The sequence below is a fragment of the Seriola aureovittata genome, chromosome 16 (genome assembly GCF_021018895.1).
Source record: "Seriola aureovittata isolate HTS-2021-v1 ecotype China chromosome 16, ASM2101889v1, whole genome shotgun sequence".
Classification (NCBI taxonomy): Eukaryota; Metazoa; Chordata; class Actinopteri; order Carangiformes; family Carangidae; genus Seriola; species Seriola aureovittata.
In genome coordinates, this window is record NC_079379.1 from 16228001 (window position 1) to 16246813 (window position 18813).

Sequence of the window (18813 nt, forward strand, 5' to 3'; positions counted from 1 at the left end):
GTGCAGTGAACTTTTTTTTTTTTTTAATCAAGATGGTGAAGTTTTTGAGAATCCTGAAAATACCTTCAGAACAACAATAAAAGCTGTTCAATGACCTTCTGAGTTTTTATGTTTCAGAAAAAACAGATGCTTAACTCTGTGACTCATTTATCATCATGCTCTTTTCCCCTAACATTTACATTCCACTGAGCTTAATTTGACAATTATGTTAATACTATAGGCTGACCGATATTTGATTTTTGAGGCTGATACCGATATTGATACTTGAAAGTTAACAAAAAAACAATCTGATATCAATCTATGGGATGATGTTAATAATGATAATGAATAAGAAAAGACTAATGATATATTTACATTATTGTGGAAAAGCAGCTTTTTCACCCGCCTCCTCCCTTATCGTGTGATGTGATGGTTGTGCTTGTATGTCAACGCTGCACTGGTTGAACTGGGCATGTACCGAATTTGTTTATCTTTGACCCAAATTGCGCTGGCAGTTGTGGGTGCATCCACTGTTGACCACTGCTTGAGTGAGAGTTGGATGAAAAGCTAATTATTTGTGCTTTTGAATTTTCAGAGTTGTACAAAAAGAAATTTGCCTGACACAACTACACACAAAAAAAAAATTAAGAAACATCAGCGTACTGATGCAGGTACTGGGTTTGTTACAAAAACAGTTTGAATCTCTGACATGTAGCGATCTACTAGCGTCATAGCTAAGCACCACCACCAGGAGGTCCGGATAGGTAATGCGCCGACTGATACCCTTGTTTTATCGCTCTAATGTGAATTGCAATTTGTACTGAGCTGGACATTTTATAGTTGAAATAGAAAATTGTCAGTGCTCTCTGGTGGATAAACTATATAACGGTGCCATTGTTTCTAAACTTATTGGCATACATAGGCCTACACAAGATTGATGCATCTGTGAGAAGCTAATATTGGATGGCCAATTTATTGTTGGACTCTACATGAAAGGAACACACTGGGGCTATTTTGGAACAACAATCTCATGTGCATGTTATGTAAACATGCACAAGGAAGAGAAGCATTTTAAAAAGATGACTATTAGCATTAATCGTGCAGGGTTGAGTTCCTTTCATGTTTCAGCTCACCTGCCTTCTGCCTCAGGTTAAACTGGAGGACAAAATACACATTAACCTTGAAAAAAACTTGCTTCTAGATGTACCACTCACACACACACACACACACACACACACACACACACAAACACACACAGGCTGCTCTTTGTTTACCTATGAAAATTTGAACCAGGTAATGTGGTGACGTAGCTCTACCGAGTGCCTTCTGCTTGTTTATTTTGTCTCTAAACCCAAAGACTATTACCTAAGTATTTTATTGCAACTTGTGACATAGATAAACTGTAACCTCTTACTGTCATGTCTGCTGCACCAGTACTACGCAGAAAATGGTTTTAAATGTATCACGCGCTTTTCCTTTGTGAGACTGGTCAGGGAATGAAAGGTGGAAGTGATGCAATGTTTCTGTGCACCTGTGAGAGAGAGAGAGAGAGAGAGAGAGAGAGAGAGAGAGAGAGAGAGAGAGAGAGAGAGAGAGAGAGAGAGAGAGACACACACACACACACACACACACACACACACACACACACACACACACACACACACACACACACACACACACATCAACCTGGTAGTACTGAGGAGTAGGTCGCCCAAGCCATTGGGTGGAGCAGCAGCGTCGCGTGCTGCGGAATACATTCAGTAGGTCGTTAACGCTGCGCGCGGTTTGGTTGCAGATGCAGGTCGCTGAGTGTGAGCGCGAGGCGGGGGGAAATGGCGAACAGGCGCGGGCGGTGGTGCGCCTTGTGAGGATACAGTAGACTCCGGGAGCGGAGGCAGGCGGCAGCTCGAGGACAGACGGGAGAAGGAGAAGAACCATGGAGGACTCGGAGCCCGCAGAGGACGGCTTACTCGCGGGCTTGCGGTGGAATCGGAGCGCACGAGACCAGGCACAACTCAAACACAAAATCCGGGATCTGCCAGGGCTACTCAAGCACGGGCTGCACCTGCGGAAGAAGAGCGTGAGTATTTCAAACCGACCGCTGACTGACTGTCCGTCCTTCCGTGTTTGATGTTGGATGAACGTTGGCAATGGTTTTATCTTTTCAGCCATCAGTTTTTCGGACAGCACTCTGTGCTCTGAGGCTGTTTCATAACCTCGTCACGACTCAGGTGTTTTCATTATGTTACAAGCATTACTGTCGCAGAGTCTTTCTCTCTCTCTCTCTCTCTCTCTCTCTCTCTCTCTCTCTCTATTTCTTTCTGTGTGTGTGTGTTTGTGTGTACGTGTGTACGCATGCTACATCCATAATAACTAGAATTGCTGTTTAACACCATACCTTCACACTCCGGTAGTCAAGGCAACCCCCCACCCCCACCCCCCACCCCCCACCACATAGGCTCATAGGCACACAAACCTATTTACATAAACAGACATATAATATATATTTATATACAAAACCAGGTGCATCTGCATAATTGACAATTCTTTTCTGTAACTGTCATTTCATTTTCACAAAAAAATGTGGAAAAATGTGCATCGTAACTTCACAGAGCCCAAGGTGATCTCCACAGACATCTTGTTTTGAAAAACGTTGATATATTTTCAATTTGGTGGCAGAGAAAAGCAGCAAATTGTCACATTTGAGAAATGCAACGATAAATAGATAAGCAACTGACTAATTAGAACAGCCCTATTCTGTAGTAAATAAGCAAATCTCTCTTATCTGTAGTACACTGGTTCTTTTTTGTGATGATTGGTCAACTAAGCAGTAAAAATGTGTGTGACTCGCTGTGCCCTGATGTGGAACAAACACACCTGACAAGCCAAATAGCTGCTCAGAGTGTCAGCTCTGCTCATCTTCATCATCGGCAGCAGCAGCCAGGAGAGAACGTGTCCCTGATTGCCTCTGTGGGAATCACAGACAGAGTGCCAGGACTTCCAGTCCCACTGCTGCCAAATGTGCTAAAAATATGCAGCATTTGTAGCATAAAGCCACTTTGGACCAAGTAGATGAACAGTTTATGACATGTTACATCATGTTATTTTAAGTGATGTTTAATGACCTACAGATTGAGGTCACTTTGTTTTCCTGTCACCTATCTGATTACTGTAATATGATTAAATTCTCCCATGGAAACAAATCAGCAATAGTACATCCTAAAATTTATTTCAAAAGAAAATATGTAAATAGGACAGTCCACACAAGAATATTATAGTGAAACCATCGAGAGAATGATTGGATTATGTTTCTAGCAAGTATTACAGATGTGTCTAAATGATGTAGCTACACCGATCACATCAGGAACCGGATCACATTTAAAAAAGCAGACTGTGTCCCATCTACACAGTACATAACTGTATACTGTATTATGCATTGTTTATTCTTTGTTTTTGTTCATTGTCTGTGATTGAGCTTACGGGGAGCACAGAAGGGGATACTGAGTAGATGAAGAAAAAATGTCAAGTTTTCCTTCTCTCTTCACCTAACTTAGTGTGTGTGTTCATGTGTGGGTGAGTGTGATGAGGCGTAGGTAAGTAGTGTAAAGGTATGGGCTGTTCTGTGCAGACTGGTTTTCTCTAGACACTGGCAGTTGGCTGTGCTTCACCTGGCACACACACACTCTCACACACACATTTGCATGGATTCATTTTCCAAAAAGATGTTAGTGAGGAACTACCAGAGAGTTTTTGCAATACACCACAACAGCACTCAAAGTTGGAAAGTCATTGCACACATGTTGTCTGTTTTGTTTGATCCATGCAGCTATTATTTGTGGGGGGGGGGGGGGGTTTCTCTAATATTTGGAGCTGTGTAAAAGTGCAAACATCTGATATAAGCAGTTTTTCACATTACCTCATATGCGTCTTTAATATTCGCCCATGAGTGAGTTGAAGCTGCTGTGTTCACAGAGCCATCTGTCGCCTTTGGTTCCAGCCTGCAGCAGCCTCACCTTGGAGAATCCTGTCTTTCTCTGTTGTGACTTGCTCTGGTATTCAATTATTAGTTCTTTATTGGCTTTAGTATCAGGAAAAGAGAGATCTGCTTAAAGGAACACTTTACTTAGTTTTCAACTTTCACAACACTTGCATGGCTGCTCTGTACAATAGCCACCCTGAAGAAAGTTTATAACAAGGAGAGCCTGGATGGTTTTCCTCCGTCTTCTGTTCAACTGTAGCTCAGTCAGGTGTCAAATTGTGATATTCAACCTTCAAGTAGAACATACGTGTAAGAGCTCACTGGTGAGGAGACGCTATTGGAGCAAGTGAGAGGCTCAAGCTACCACTACAGCACTGCTAGCTTGGCTGGAAAGCCAGATGCTAACAGATCAAGCTGATTGATATTATTGCCCGCCAATACTCTCAAGCCCAAAGTCAATTTTCTGCAACCGGTTTTACTGTGAACTGTTTGTTTTGGTTGGACTTTGTTGCTGACACCAAAATAGAGGGAGGACGCTTGAGACATGAAACTGTCTTCAAAGATTACGCTGCCAACAGTTAAGAGAAAACAGTTAACCCAACAGTGTTTCTCAACGGTCAATGATGTCTTACGCTAAAATTTGTTGTAATAATAATTGCAGATGTTTAAATCTAGAGACCTAATTTATCATTTGCTTAAGTAGATCAGTACAAGTACATTGTTTTACCAGACCAGTAACACATTAAACCCACAGGGAAAATCCCAAACAAAAGTTAGGCATAGGGCACATTGTGTACTTGGTTGTTCGATATGTGTGTATGTCCTGTTTGTGCACATTTTGATGTTTTCGGTTTGCATTCTTAATGCAAGCAAAGGAAGTGATATATGTTGAAGTTAGAGGAGTGGTACGATTCTGGTGCACTCGCATATTAATGATACTATTTTGTTTGGGGTTGCAGCTTCTTTGTCTTTCTTTCTTCTACTGAATTTATGGCACACTGGAAATAACATTACAGTTTTCATTTTTAAGTGTAATATTTGGATGGATATTATAAAAAATACACTAGATGTGACTACTAATTGTAAAGTCAGAACCACAAGCCTAGACTCACACATCTATACAATACACTTGTATAATACCCAAAAACACTGTAGACTTTACAGTCACGGTCTTAGAGGAAAGTTGATGATATTCCTCAGAAGATGATCTAATTTCTGCATTATTCATGCAGCAAAACAGTGGCTCGTGATGTGTTTTTATGTCTGCCAGCAATATTTCATATCCATAACAACATTATAGATTGCGATAAAAAAGATGAAAGGGAAAGTGAGAGACCCAACATATTTGCACTCACTCACCATATAAATGTACACAGACTATGACTAGAACCACTGCATTTGACTGAAAGGATTAGCACAGTAAGAAGTATTAACAAGTATTAACAGCTTAAATATGTATTTCAACATACTTTACTTAAATGTAAGGAAATATATACAATAATGCAGGTATATATTCAGAATTATCAATTAATAATTTGTGAAAGATAATGACGTAACAGAGAAAACGATATACAAGTAGGATGTGCTTGGATGTCTGAAATGTGCCAGCTTTTTTATGCCACCTTTTTCCACTTTTGAACTGTTTAATTTTTTAAGTTGAGCACCCAATCTGGAAGGCACACTTATTTCCCTTTTTTTGGATACAAGTGGAACACATTTATGCCAGTAAAATTGCAACAACCTAAAATTATCCCCGTTATTATTAAGCAATTTTTAAATCTTGTATTTCATGCATTTTAAGTTACAATATCTCCTCACAAACAAGCTAAAATAAGTTTGATTTCCATTTTGATGTATGAATATAATATTTATATTGATCAGATTTGATTGAAGCTTGAAAACCTTAAATGGAAGAATCCAGATATTCGGACAAATCTCTTTTCAAAGACAACCTGTTTAAAATACAAATCTTGACCATTTTATGTGGTCTCATAATGTCTTAAATATTCTTGTTTGAGGTTTGAAATGCTAAAAATGAAGAAGAAAGAAATTCAACAACAACAAAAAAAAAAGAAGCTGGATAACTAAATAACTGAAATTAGTGTGTTATCAATAAATAGACACTGATCCTAAGTGTTGGTGGTAAGCCAAAGGTCATGTGTGTTGGCAGATCGGCGTGGACTGACAGCTTGGTTTGTGTGTTTGTCTGTTTGTGTGTTTGTTCGTCTGTTTGTGTGTGTGCCCATTGAGCTGTAGCTTCTTTGATGTCTCCATTTTGACTTCCTTGTATGACAGATCTGTCGAGGAGTCGACAGGAGCTTAGTGTGAATGTGAAATGTGCGTGTGTGCGTGTATGCATGGGTGTGTGTGAGGGGGCTTGCCAAGCACACTGTGCTACAGCTCTTCACTGTGCTCAGCAATCTAATCTGAGAGTAATCCATTTCTTGCAGATAATGACCTCGCTCTCTCCTGCTTTCTCTCACTCTCTCTCTGTCTCTCTCTCTGTATACACACTTTGAAGTCATCACACAGATAAGCGTGTCAGCATGTGCTCTCTCTTTATACCTCTCATTCCTCTGCTCTTCTCTTTTCTTCTCTTCCCTTTCTTCTCTTCTATCACTCTCTTTTGGCCTCCGGTGTACTGACAGCAACGGGCTGTATATACGCTGTGATGGAGAATGGAGGGTGGATGGATGGAGTGCGTATTTGTGAGAAACTGAGGCACAGACAAAGAGGCTCACAGGAACATGGCCAGCAGACATCTCTCTTGTCGTGTGACACAGTATGAATGAAACACCTCTAGTGCTGGTGTGTCTGGACTGTGTTTGTGAGAAGAGTTGATGATGGTGGAGAAACAAAGAGCCCTCGAGAGATCTGTGTTCACCAGACAGAGAGACAAAGAGATGGAGAGATAAGATACAGTGACCAAGACAAAAGAGAGAAAGAGGAAGAGAGACAGAGATAGCGAGAGTCAGAAACAATTTATTTAGTCTGTGTGCTTGGCTGGTTTGTGTGCTCTACTTAACCCCCAGTCCAAACACTGCATGCCTTCACACACAAACACAGAAAATAAGTGTCTTCCTTACTGACATCTAGGAGTACGTACACATTGAGCGGGTTTTTCTCTCAGTCCTTTTTGGCTGGACCACAACAGTGGGGCCAGCCCTATCATCTCAAATGTCCCTGACTGAGTTTCCCCATTGGCCGTTCCCCTTTTAAAATGATTTCCACAACCAGTTTCTATTGGGGGACCTTTACAGCCTGCAGTGTTGTCAACTTGTTGCTAGATTTAGACTTTTTTTACCCAAACAAGACTAGGCATAAACCTAGTAAAAGGCTGGATCTTGTATGGGTGCCAACGGCGGGCTTAGGGCTACACCTTGTGCTACGGGCAGTCCCCCAGCCGCCCTGGCTTCCCCGTTGCTCTGGGGCTGCAGGGAAACAGAGTAGCGTTTTCCAATACATTGAGCCTTGCCTCCATTACAGCAAATATTTTCAATACGTGTATCATTATTACGAAAGGAGGCAGAGGAATAACAAAACATTAGACACTCTCAGCAAGAGAGAGCAGGAGAGTGGGAGGGACAGAGTGAAGCCGAGAGTCTTTAGCCAAGCTAAGCTAAAGAAACTAGCAGATCTGAATAGCATGTAAACAACAGAAACGCCACCAACCGGAAATGAGACACTTCGCTTACTGCAGCAAAGCAATAAAAGCCCTGTTAAGAGATAAAAGGTAATGCAATAAATAGGGTACACGTAATGCAGCCACTTTAACACGACAAACGGGAGCAACTGAAAAGAAGGCTTTGTATTACGATACCGATATGACCAATTATACTTATGAAACAGAGGGAATTTGAAATAAAGAGCTGTCTCTAATAAAAGCCTGCCTTAAAATAAAGACCTGTTACCTTCTGCAGTTTAGGTAAATAAAAGGACCTGTTCACTTTTTGAGGAAATGTGAAGACTGTTGTGGATCTGCTCTGTGTGATAGACAAAATGAGAAAGATATTCTGTCGCTTCTAACTTTCTCTCTGAGTGATCATTTTACAAGTAAATCTAGCTGAAAACACAGCACAGTCTTTGTCTTTAACTTATGTGTTTGGTGATTTTGTCAGATGATGTCACGCATATAAAATAGGATTTTAGCAGAGCAGCAGCTTGGGAATGGCTTGGAAGTTAACACATAGTCTTAATGGGCTGCATTTCAGTCAATATTTCAAACTTGTTCCATTGTCTGACAACAGAAACAGGAAAACATTTAAATGAGCTTCATTGGAAATTCAGCTGTATTAAAATACTGTATATGTGAGCACAGAGAGTAGGAGAAAGCAAACAGATAAAGGGCTAAAACCAGCTGGCACTAGGCTGAATGCAAATAGGATTTTGCACATTGACTATATGTGATCCAGTCATATACTAGGATTTGACCTAGTCTTGTGTTGAAAATGTTTGATTGTAATTGTGAATGAGGAAAAACTAAACTTCCCAAAATGCAAGATGTCTCGTTGTCTTGACTCTGCTTGTTATGTCTGACCAAAATCCAAAGATATTTAGTTTACTATCACATAAAACAAAGAAAGGCAGCAAAACCTCACAACTAAGAAGCTGGAAACGCATGATGATTGTTTGTTTGGCTTGAAAAACGACTAATGGATTATAAAAATTCTGATACACTTTCTGTTGACTAAATGATCAGTTAATTGACTGATCATCTAAGCTCTCGTCAGTATACTCTGGGTGTTCACACGGCACAGCTCTATTTATGTGTAATTTTGAAGAGTAGGTGAGCTGTGATAGTCACTCGCTTTGAATAAGGCGTGTGTGTGTGTGTGTGTGTGTGTGTGTGTGTGTGTGTGTGTGTGTGTGTGTGTGTGTGTGTGTGTGTGTGTGTGTGTGTGTGTGTGTGTGTGTGTGTGTGTGTGTGTGTGTGTGTTTCATCCCAGACAGTATCATCGCTCTAATGAGGATCACACACACTGCTCTGTATCTCTCTAATCATCCCTCTATTTCATTTTCTTCTTGCAACTCAAAGCCACAGCCGAGCACTTCTCTCCTTCTCTGTCTTTGTCTTGCTCTCTTTCTCGATTACAATTAAAGTGATGTCTCTCACCGCCTCATATCTCTCCCTCTCCATCTGTCATGATCATATCCCCTTTCATATATTCATAGACTGTTGTGAATTGTGCAGCCTCCCTCTCTTATTTTCTTCTCTTGCACACTAACTCATTTATATTTCTTCATGTACATCCATCTTCCGCAGTTGCTTACGTGCTTTTCATTTGTCCCATCATTTGATCTTGCTGTATCTCCCTATTTGTCATCATCTGGTGGTTTGTTATCGTCAGCCAGTGAGAGGCGAGGGGCAGCAGCGATTGCTAGCACAGGCTCAGATTTCTGTGAAGGTATCCACAGGGAATCAAACCCACAACTATACCAGTGATCCTGTTTCACTAACTGACTCACTCACAGACCAATTGCACTCCTATTGCAGGAGTGTCTCATCTGTCTGTGTTTTTTAACGAACGTGATCGTCATCCTGATACGACTCTACAGTTTATATTTTTATCAGGGGTGCACTATTATGTTGTTTTCAAAGCAATCAATATCTGATAGTTTCCTCACCCATATACACTGAAAATAGTCTTGCAAATACAAACTATATTCAGCCCTTTGGATTGCTTTATGTTATGTTTAGTGTATTTGACCTAAAGTAACTTGTCACACCTTGCTTACACACAGGTGATCTCCTTTCAACTGAGAACTTTAAAAACATTTGGCTGCACCATTTAGGTGCATCAGTGTAAAAGGGGCAAATATTGATGCAAAGAGATTTTTTTGATTTGGTATCAGGGTTTTTTCTGTTAATCAGGTTCAAAATGCCTCTTCAAACATCAGTGATTTAGTGTTGTAAAATAATTAAACATGAAAACGTCTCAAAGAGGTGAATTCTTTTATAGGCATTTTAAAGTTTCCCTCCATGGGCTGGATACAGATGACGCTTTTCCTTAATCACTGTAAGTGTCTGTACACAATGAATATTGTAATAGTGAATACTGGCCATAAATGTCACATAAGACTAGTACATGTTTTAAAAGCTTCTAAAACTTTTTTTCTTTTACAATACACTTTGGTAAACCACAAGGAGTCATAAAACCTGTTAAGATTATCTTGCAATTAACACTGCCACATTGCAACATTTTAATTCAGCAGCAGACAAACCCAGGCGTTGCTAAATTACATCACACTGTATATTACACTGCAGTGAAATACTAAAACAGATGTCTGAATATAATGCCTTTTCTGCTTTACTTGATCTAATGCTTATAATCATTGTGTTTAATGATGAGTGTGTCACCACGGTGTCAACACTGTCATTTCCTCTGGCACAATAATAATCCATAAAGATTAAGAGCTTTTTTCCTGTTAGTGTCGGTAGAGGTAAAGTGGATACGCCCAGGGCAAAGGCTGCAACATGATGGCCTGATGGTTGTAACAATGAACATATTTGACATGGTGCCACTTAAATATTATTATCGGTTTCCTGTTGGAATGATTCATGGCATTGTATTGTTGATCACTGGAACCAATGAATTAATTGTTATTGTTGTCTTATCATTTAATATGGCAGGGGTTTCATATTGATGTGTGCTTGTGTGAATATGTGTCACTGTTAAGCTATTTAGGTCAGAAAATCATCATGCACTTAACATTGTTTTTCTTCTCCATAAAAATGGGTTGCCACGTTCTTTAATTTTTGCAACAGTGCCTCACAGTAACAGGAGTGTCTGCACATTAAAGCCACTAAATAAAACCAGAAAGTATGAGCAATGGTTGTTACCGCTGTTGGTTTGAACAAAAACCTGACTAATGTTTTAGGAATGGTAAAACTGGTCTTTCTCATCTCAGTCTTGTTTGTTCAGTGTGTTTACTGTGTGTGTGTTTCATCCATCGTGTGTTGGCTCTGACGGCTTGTGTGTATTTTGTCTCAACAGCAGTCACCTGACACTATCCCTGGACCGAGCACTGGACCTACTGTACACAAGGTAAGGAAACACACACACACACACACATATGCACCCTCACTCACAGGTGATGTCATCCCTTTAGTTTTGCTGTGTGGCGAAAGTGTGTTTGTTTTACCTCAATACAGGTGATATCAGTGGTGATATTACCTTGAGCTCTTTCAAAGTTAGTTTCTCCAACTACACACACGCACACACACAGAGTCTTAACTTGTCATGCCTCACTATATTGTGGTTTGGCAAACACTTAAGTACTGCACTGCCTCAGGGCTTAAATATCTCACATGAGCATAGTTTTCTTTCACTACTCAAAACATTAGCCACAAAAGTGAAAAGTTTAAAATATTTGCCAAAAAATCTTTGCGTCTGGCTGGTTGTTTGTTCCTCAGCAGTTGTTGTTTTTTCTATTAGTCATATTTCACTAGACTTTCTTTTATCTCTTGCCTCAGCAGACATGGATGTACCTAACATTGATGTGTTACCCAAAGCAGCAGAAAAGGAGCCTAAAACTCAATCCTTAATAAGTCAGTTTAAATCTTCCGACTTCAGCTTTTGTTCCCTGATATTAGTCTGAAAAAATATTTTCTAAGAATTGATTGATCAGGTTTTCAGAGGGCAGGTTCAATCAATAAACTTTGTTGATTAGGTTGGATGATGGTGACAATGATTTGTGCTTTGTTTTTTTTAAGTTAGTGCTGCCTTCCACCTCTTTGACTCTCAACTTTTGTTATCAGCTACTTCACAATTAAAGATGATTGTGCAGCTGTGAGTCCTATTTGCCAGCGCAGATTTATTCAAAAACACACTGTGGTAGATATTAGTTCTTGTGACATTTTGCAAAACTTCCAATCAAACAGAGTTGTAAATCATTTGTCATTTGTCTATTCAAAATTTGATCCAATTGTCTGTCACGTCATTTTGTTTTTTGAGCAACAAACACCCATAACTGAAGAAATTGTCTATCAAGGCTCGATATGAAGTCAAATATGAGGGCTGGTTGGAACCATATTCTCTGTTTGAAGGTCATTGACAACATCATCTTGCTGTTCCACAAATGATCAATAATTCTGCTTTGATATCTGAGACCTCCTTTAGAGCTTAAGGCACCCAGGTGAAATTGAAATTGTGCCTCTGTCAAAAATTGCACTGCTACATTGACTGCAATCTGCTGGTTAGGACGATAACTTACTGGTACCTTAATGCACCCAGCTGAGTTTTTCTTGTAAACCAACAGTTGCAATATATTTACATTCAGTGTCTCTCACCAAACAGTGTGTGCATCCTTAAGGGCCAACAAACTGTTTGCCCTTAAATGCTTAATGCCTACTTCATAAAACATTTGCAAAGCTGACTTTTTAAATATCTTGAAAGCTGCATTGTTTACATGTATGTTTCTGTCTTCTGGCAGTCTTCCTGCTTACCTTTTACTGGCACATTTATATGTTTCTTGGCACATTATGATACAAACTGTCGATCAAGAACAGCGTTATACCATCTGTAAGAATGCATCTTGTGTCAGCCATGTGCCATTGCATTTGCATCCATTTGCTTGTACACGAGATACAAACAAAACGGGGACACACTCTTAGAAACAACATCTGCTGCTAGTGATCGAAAAGAAAGTGGTCCACAGGGTACCTTCTGTTCTTGCAATCAATGTGTAGGTCAGTTTAGCTAATACATGCACTACTATATTACCATAACATTAGTAGTGACGTGAAGTAAAGTCTTTTGCAAAATTTGTACCCATTTAGCCACAAGGCTACACCATCAAATTATCCATACAGGACAGAGATTGAGGTTGGATTGACACTGTTTCCAATGTCGTAACATAATGTGAATAAAGCCTCACGAGTCATTAAGTGTACTCTACTTTGTAGCATGTAAAGGGGAATATGAATGGAACAGAACAAGCAACCCACGTAAACAGCTTAATTGAAATCCGGTCTTATTTACGACAGGGTCACTAGCAGGATTATTGCAGAGCGTGTAGACACAGTCAATGTTTCATTCCTCAGGGGGAAAGAAATCGAGCTGTCCTTGTGAGTCAGTCAATGACAGTCGCATGGAGCCACACTAGCTCTCTGCAGTCCTATACTCATGTCCAGAACAATGTTATGATAAGATATTTGCCATTTTAATTGCATTCATGATTATTATTATTTGCATTCAGACTGAAAATTAATTTGGATGTGTGTGTGTGTGTGTGTGTGTGTGTGTGTGTGTGTGTGTGTGTGTGTGTGTGTGTGTGTGTGTGTGTGTGTGTGTGTGTGTGTGTGTGTGTGTGTGTGTGTGTGTGACAGTCTTGCTCCCAGAGTTTCCCATGTGCTGGTCGGGCTGTGAGGAATGCTTTCCTCTCTCACGGACCATACCCAGCTAAAGACAAGATACACCTGGCCAGAATCATACGGTACACTTGTCCCTGTGTTTGTGCGTCTGTGTGCAGGCCTGAATCATCGACGTGTCCGGTGAAGCATATACACTGACTCACCAGTCATTGTTGAGCCCCTTCCTCATTGGCCACTCAAGTTGTTTATGCAGTAAGACGGGCAAAGTCTGACGTAGACATTATATAGCAGAGCACAAGATCGTCAGGGAATATATGCACTCTCATACACTGTACAGTACATGGAAAAAACATGTGAACATCTGGATGCAAATATAAATAGATACTCTTAACTGCCATTGCACATACACCCACACACATACAAAAGGAGTTTATCCTGGGGGAAAGCAGACGGAAAGTATTCAGTGTTTCAGAGGAAAAGGCTTACAGAGAACTAATGAATAATCAATGGATATTGATTAAATAAAAAAGAAAAGCTTTGTGCTGGGGGAAGAAGTGCGTATATGTGCATGTGCTTGTGGATTATAATGCTGTGTGGCCAGACTTGTGTGCTGAAACTGTGTGTGTGTGTGTGTATTTTAACAGGCGTAGCTATGTGGGCGTGGAGCTGGTGCAGTGGCTGTGCGAACAGTGTGTGTACGTGCGCTGTCGGACCACCGCTGTGCGTGTCTGGCAGGTGCTGCTGGAGCTGGGAGTCCTGCTGTCTGGTAAAAAAAAAAAAAAAAAAAATACAAGCACACACATACACACACACACACACTCAAAAACACACACACAATCACATTCACATTCTAATATGCCCCAGGGTCAAACTGTGCTTCAGAATTTATAGTCACCTTGCAGCGACAGCGGCAACAATCTACACTTCTCTAAAGAGACGTGTGAGATGAAGCAGGTCACCAGGTAATTTCCAGCTGAACAGAGAGATGAATTCGCCTCCTTCACCTGCTCAGCACATAAACCTGATTTGAATTGAGATCTTGTCTATTAAAGATATTGATATTACCTTTTTGGGATTAACTTTCCACAAGGTAAAATTGCACTGAAACCGGTCTTCACTGCATTGTATATCCAAGCACCCTTCCAATAATCTCTGTCATTATTCTGCCCTAAACATCATTCATTCATTATTTACTGGAGACATTTTACGACACACCAAACCCCTCCTGAGAAACTATTCATTTTAAGCACACTGACAGTGCCTACGTATGATACCTGTTTCTGTATTCAGTGGAGCCGATATAGAGAAAATTATATAGAAACTATGTTACATTACTCATCTTTGTAAAGACAACATATACTTCATATACTAACAGCATAATATTCAAAGACAGTTTCTTTCAGTAATGAACAGCCCTGCTCAGGTGCAGTTCATCGGTCTGGCTAATCCACCAGAACTGATACAAAGACTTCACCCAGGTTTTATTGTGGGCACTGTGTCTCTGCTCTTTCTTTAGAACTAAGAAGTGTTCAGTTTAAACTAGCAATGTTCATCGCTTCTTTTTGTCAGTGTTTATGATAACAATCCATAATAATTCAGGTCACTCCCATTTACTCTCAAGTATTGACTCCCCATCAGTGGCTTTCACCCACATTCAAAATACATTTGACTAAAGTATTTACCTCAGTGGGATGTGGCAGCACAGACAAAACAATGTCTGTCTGCCAACAAGCCTCTGGCTCTTCACTGACCGTGATTTATATGAATGTGAATAAGGAATAATCAATCGTACATTAAGTGTATTAATTTGATCTATAAACAATACGATACATACATCCTTTCTTTTATTCACTTCCTTTTTTTTTCTAGCATAGACTGTCACTTGCTGATTATGATGCAGGATAGGCAAACTATTGTCTGATACACAACATGAGGTTAGTTCTTGTTACATTTCATTTTGGTGAGTTTATCTGTGTGTCTGCTTTTCCTCCAGTGGACCAGCGGGTGGTGTTTTCTGACTCAAACTCATACTACCAGTTCAGCTTTGAGGAGTGTGACTCCGCCTCCTGTGAGTTTCGCTCCAATGAGGGGGAGTGGCCTGAGGCTGTTAGGCTCCTCCTACAACTCGCCCCATATGTCCAGTTTCGGTCTGGAGGAGGGGCCAATAGCCCGTAAGTGTCCAATAAAATCTGATTGCAAGTTATGCTGAGATGGATGTATGTATGTATGTATGTCTGTATGTCTGTCAGTCTGTCACTTTTTCAAAAAAGTTCAAGTTTGAACCATAGAGAACAGCACGAAACTAGACGGGCACTCTGAGATTGCAAACCTCCGCTGAGGCCAATGTCAAACAACATACAAGAGACATTTAAAAAGAAAAACCTGCATTGAAATTTAATGGGTCCTTCCCTGGCCTATGCCCCATCAAAGCAGTGAAACTGTTGCAGAATGTTGATCATAGCTGATGGTGAATGTGACTCAGTTGTGATGTGCAGGATGATCTCCATTGACCTGAAGTGGAAGCTCATTGCTGTGGTTAAATATCAAAGTTGAAGTGACAGGCTTCCGGTGTAGATTCATTATTGAGGTCATTTATCTGTCTGATGGCTTAATGTGAAAAGAGATGAGTGATTCTGTTTGATTTAGTGGAAATGTTGGGCATTCCTGCAAGTACATTCCTGTCCTTGCAAGATAAATACACACACAGACCAATATCTTCATGAAATCCCAGTGAGAAACCTAATCTCTATTCAGTGTTCTAAATCCTCAATCAGCTTATGTGAGAGACACATTCATGTGCAGGCACAGACACCTCCACATCCACAGAAGAAATACACTCAGACACAACAACTAACATATGATGCGATCTGCTCATATACACAAGATGGGCTCTGACACACACTCACACACACTTAAAAAGACACACATGTGGAGTGGTGTCAGCCAGAGTTCCCTGCTTTGCTGCTCTTGTGTGTGTGGGATTCCTGCTGAGGCTGCCACTGAACTCAATCTGTCACTCAGAGAAAAAGAGGGAGTGTGAGACGGGTGGGGTGGGGGTAACGAAAAAATAGAGTATATATGGAGAGCAAAGGAACAAGAGCACACGTCAACACATTCATCTGTGTGTCAACTTCAAAGGGTGTATTTACCGACACCAGGGATAGAGCATGACGGCGAGGGGAATTGAACGTCATACTTACTACTATAAATCTCATGTATCATACTCTATGTACACTTACATGTTCTCCATCAGTTACTTTATATAGATTATAGTAGGTGACATACATACTCCTCACAGTGTTTCCACAAGTTGGCAGGGTGCAGAGGAATGGGTGGAAGAGATGGGGGTTATTGGCATTTTACCCAGCAAACACATGTTAGCAAGTTTCTAACAGATTTCATTTGAGGGATTTTGGTTTTTTTCCCAGGCATGTTTTACCAGTAGTCCTCTGTTGTGACAGAAGACAGCTGAAAAAAAAGACCAGAATTTACATGACAAAGGGGTCTGCATATATTTATCATGTAGTGTTTTTCATAAATTCAGAAATGACAATATTCCCGCTATCCTAAGAATATTGATCATTTTGCTTGAAACAGCACCTGCAAACATGCAGTTGTTTTATTTTTTGCAGATCAGACATGGATGAGATTTTGTATTCAACATTCTCACTCTGTCTGTCACTTTGACCCTGCTGCTGTCTGTGTCTCTCTTTGACTGTCGTGTCATTTCTCTGCAGGCATCCTCTCTGTCTGTCTGTCTCTCTCTCCGTCTCACACCCTCCCCTCTTGCATCTCGTCCTCTTTTTCTCACTCTCGATGGTGTAAAGGAGAAAAGTAGCTGTAGCTGTGAGGGGAAACACCTGATGTAACTCCACTGCCTGCTTCCAAGAGACTTGATGGTGCTTTGCTTAATGCGCTGATCCATTAATGTTGAAGGAAGGAGATAGAATTACCAGTGGGCTCATAAACGGCAGTAATATAAATAAGATCCCGGCAACGTTCACTGACTGAGGGGGTCTGAGACGGCCCAAACGTGCTTGATCTCCTTGGATCGGTAACCCTCAGGGTCCAAATTGCGCTTGGGTGCTTGGACCCCACTATACTTGCTTGTAAGTGTAGTTCTCTTTCAAATTGTAAAAACATGGAGTATAGAATAATCATTAGGCTAATAAAATGTAATGACTTAAATAAAGTTATTCAAATCAATACTTTTTTTAAACTCAGAGAGCACCGACCTCAGAGAAAAATATTTCCGTGTAAATCGGTTTTGCACTTTTTCCTGCTGACAAACAAACATACATGGGTGAAAACATCACCTCCATGGCAGAGGTAAAACCTGGCCAAATATGGTGTGCCTGCTCTAGTGCTTGTTCCAAAAGTCTTTATCCTTAATGATTATTGCAACAGGGGAGGGTCATCTATTACAGTATTTAATGAAATCCAATCAGGAGATACCACATGTGATTGGAACAGGTTTCGCATCCTGAGCTTATGTTCATGGTGCTGATGCGTGAATCAAGGACACATGCTTTTTATCAGCCTGTGTTGCCAAATTTGTAATTATAGTAATATGCTATTTCTGAAGGTGCTGCAGCAAGATTTTAAATGGAGCCAGGTGTAATCGATGCTGATGCCCCTCATGAATTATGACTCCCCATCTCTTCCTGCAGTTTAATCTAATGAGGCCAGCATTAAATTGATACTGATAACTTAATACATGATGAGGCAACAATACCTGATTATTAAACTCCCTTCTTGTGCCTGCTGCTTTAGTGAAGGCAAATGAACAACAAGCTACAAATTAGATGGGTTACCTCTTCTGCATCATGTGCAGAAGATGTTTCTTAGTTTGTGTCATTATTCAGTTCCTGTAAACACTGCCAGTGTGTCTCAGAGGATTGCTGTGTCTGATTGCTGTCTCTGAACAATAACATTTGCTACCTGGCACATCATGGTTATTGCAGTTTATTAGTTTATTGTTCATCATTCACTGCAGTGCTTGGCAGGAAAATATGTTGATTTTCTTTCTTTTTTGGAAACACATTTAACAAGAATCTAATGGTTTCAAGAAGGCTTCAAATTTGGGCTTCATGCGTCATAGCACCTTGAATGAATTTTAAACATGTACCCAGGCAGTTGTTAATTTACCTGAGTGAGTCAACTATTACCATTATAAAAAAAACAGCTCTCTCCCTCGCTGTCTCTACTGCCATCTGAATTCAATTTGGTTTCACTTTATTTAGCTTTATTGGCAAGGAAGCCTCTCTCACTCCGATTCTCTCGCTTCCACTTTGCCTCACATTACAGTAAGGACAAAACTTGCATATAAAGTGCTTTTTAGAAGAGCTGTGTAAGGAGCGGACATTAGAGTTTAACTATGTACACTGCCCTTGCAGTGGAAAACTCCGCATTCGTTCATTTAAGGTTTAGTCCATGTCAAGTTTAGCCATGATTTAAACTAAATACCAGGTATTTTTTACCTTGTGATGTTGTGCAGTGCACTACAACAGTGACCATGAATCATGAGTCATGAAACATCACA

The 18813-nt window shown here is 40.4% G+C and overlaps 1 protein-coding gene across 2 annotated transcripts in view; it reads left to right on the forward strand.

The window, feature by feature from the left end:
• Positions 1–1625: 1625 nt before the first annotated feature.
• The window catches only part of rapgef5a (Rap guanine nucleotide exchange factor (GEF) 5a), a 49594-nt gene continuing 32406 nt past the window's right edge, over positions 1626–18813 (forward strand). Inside the window, exons 1-5 of one of the 2 annotated variants that reach the window (XM_056399103.1) lie at positions 1626–2059; positions 10954–11004; positions 13287–13393; positions 13916–14037; positions 15265–15442. In XM_056399103.1, coding sequence (XP_056255078.1) covers positions 1916–2059; positions 10954–11004; positions 13287–13393; positions 13916–14037; positions 15265–15442 — 602 coding nt within the window. In that variant the 5' untranslated portion in view covers positions 1626–1915. The remainder of the gene's footprint in view (positions 2060–10953; positions 11005–13286; positions 13394–13915; positions 14038–15264; positions 15443–18813) is intronic. The other variant, XM_056399104.1, reaches the window with a different exon arrangement.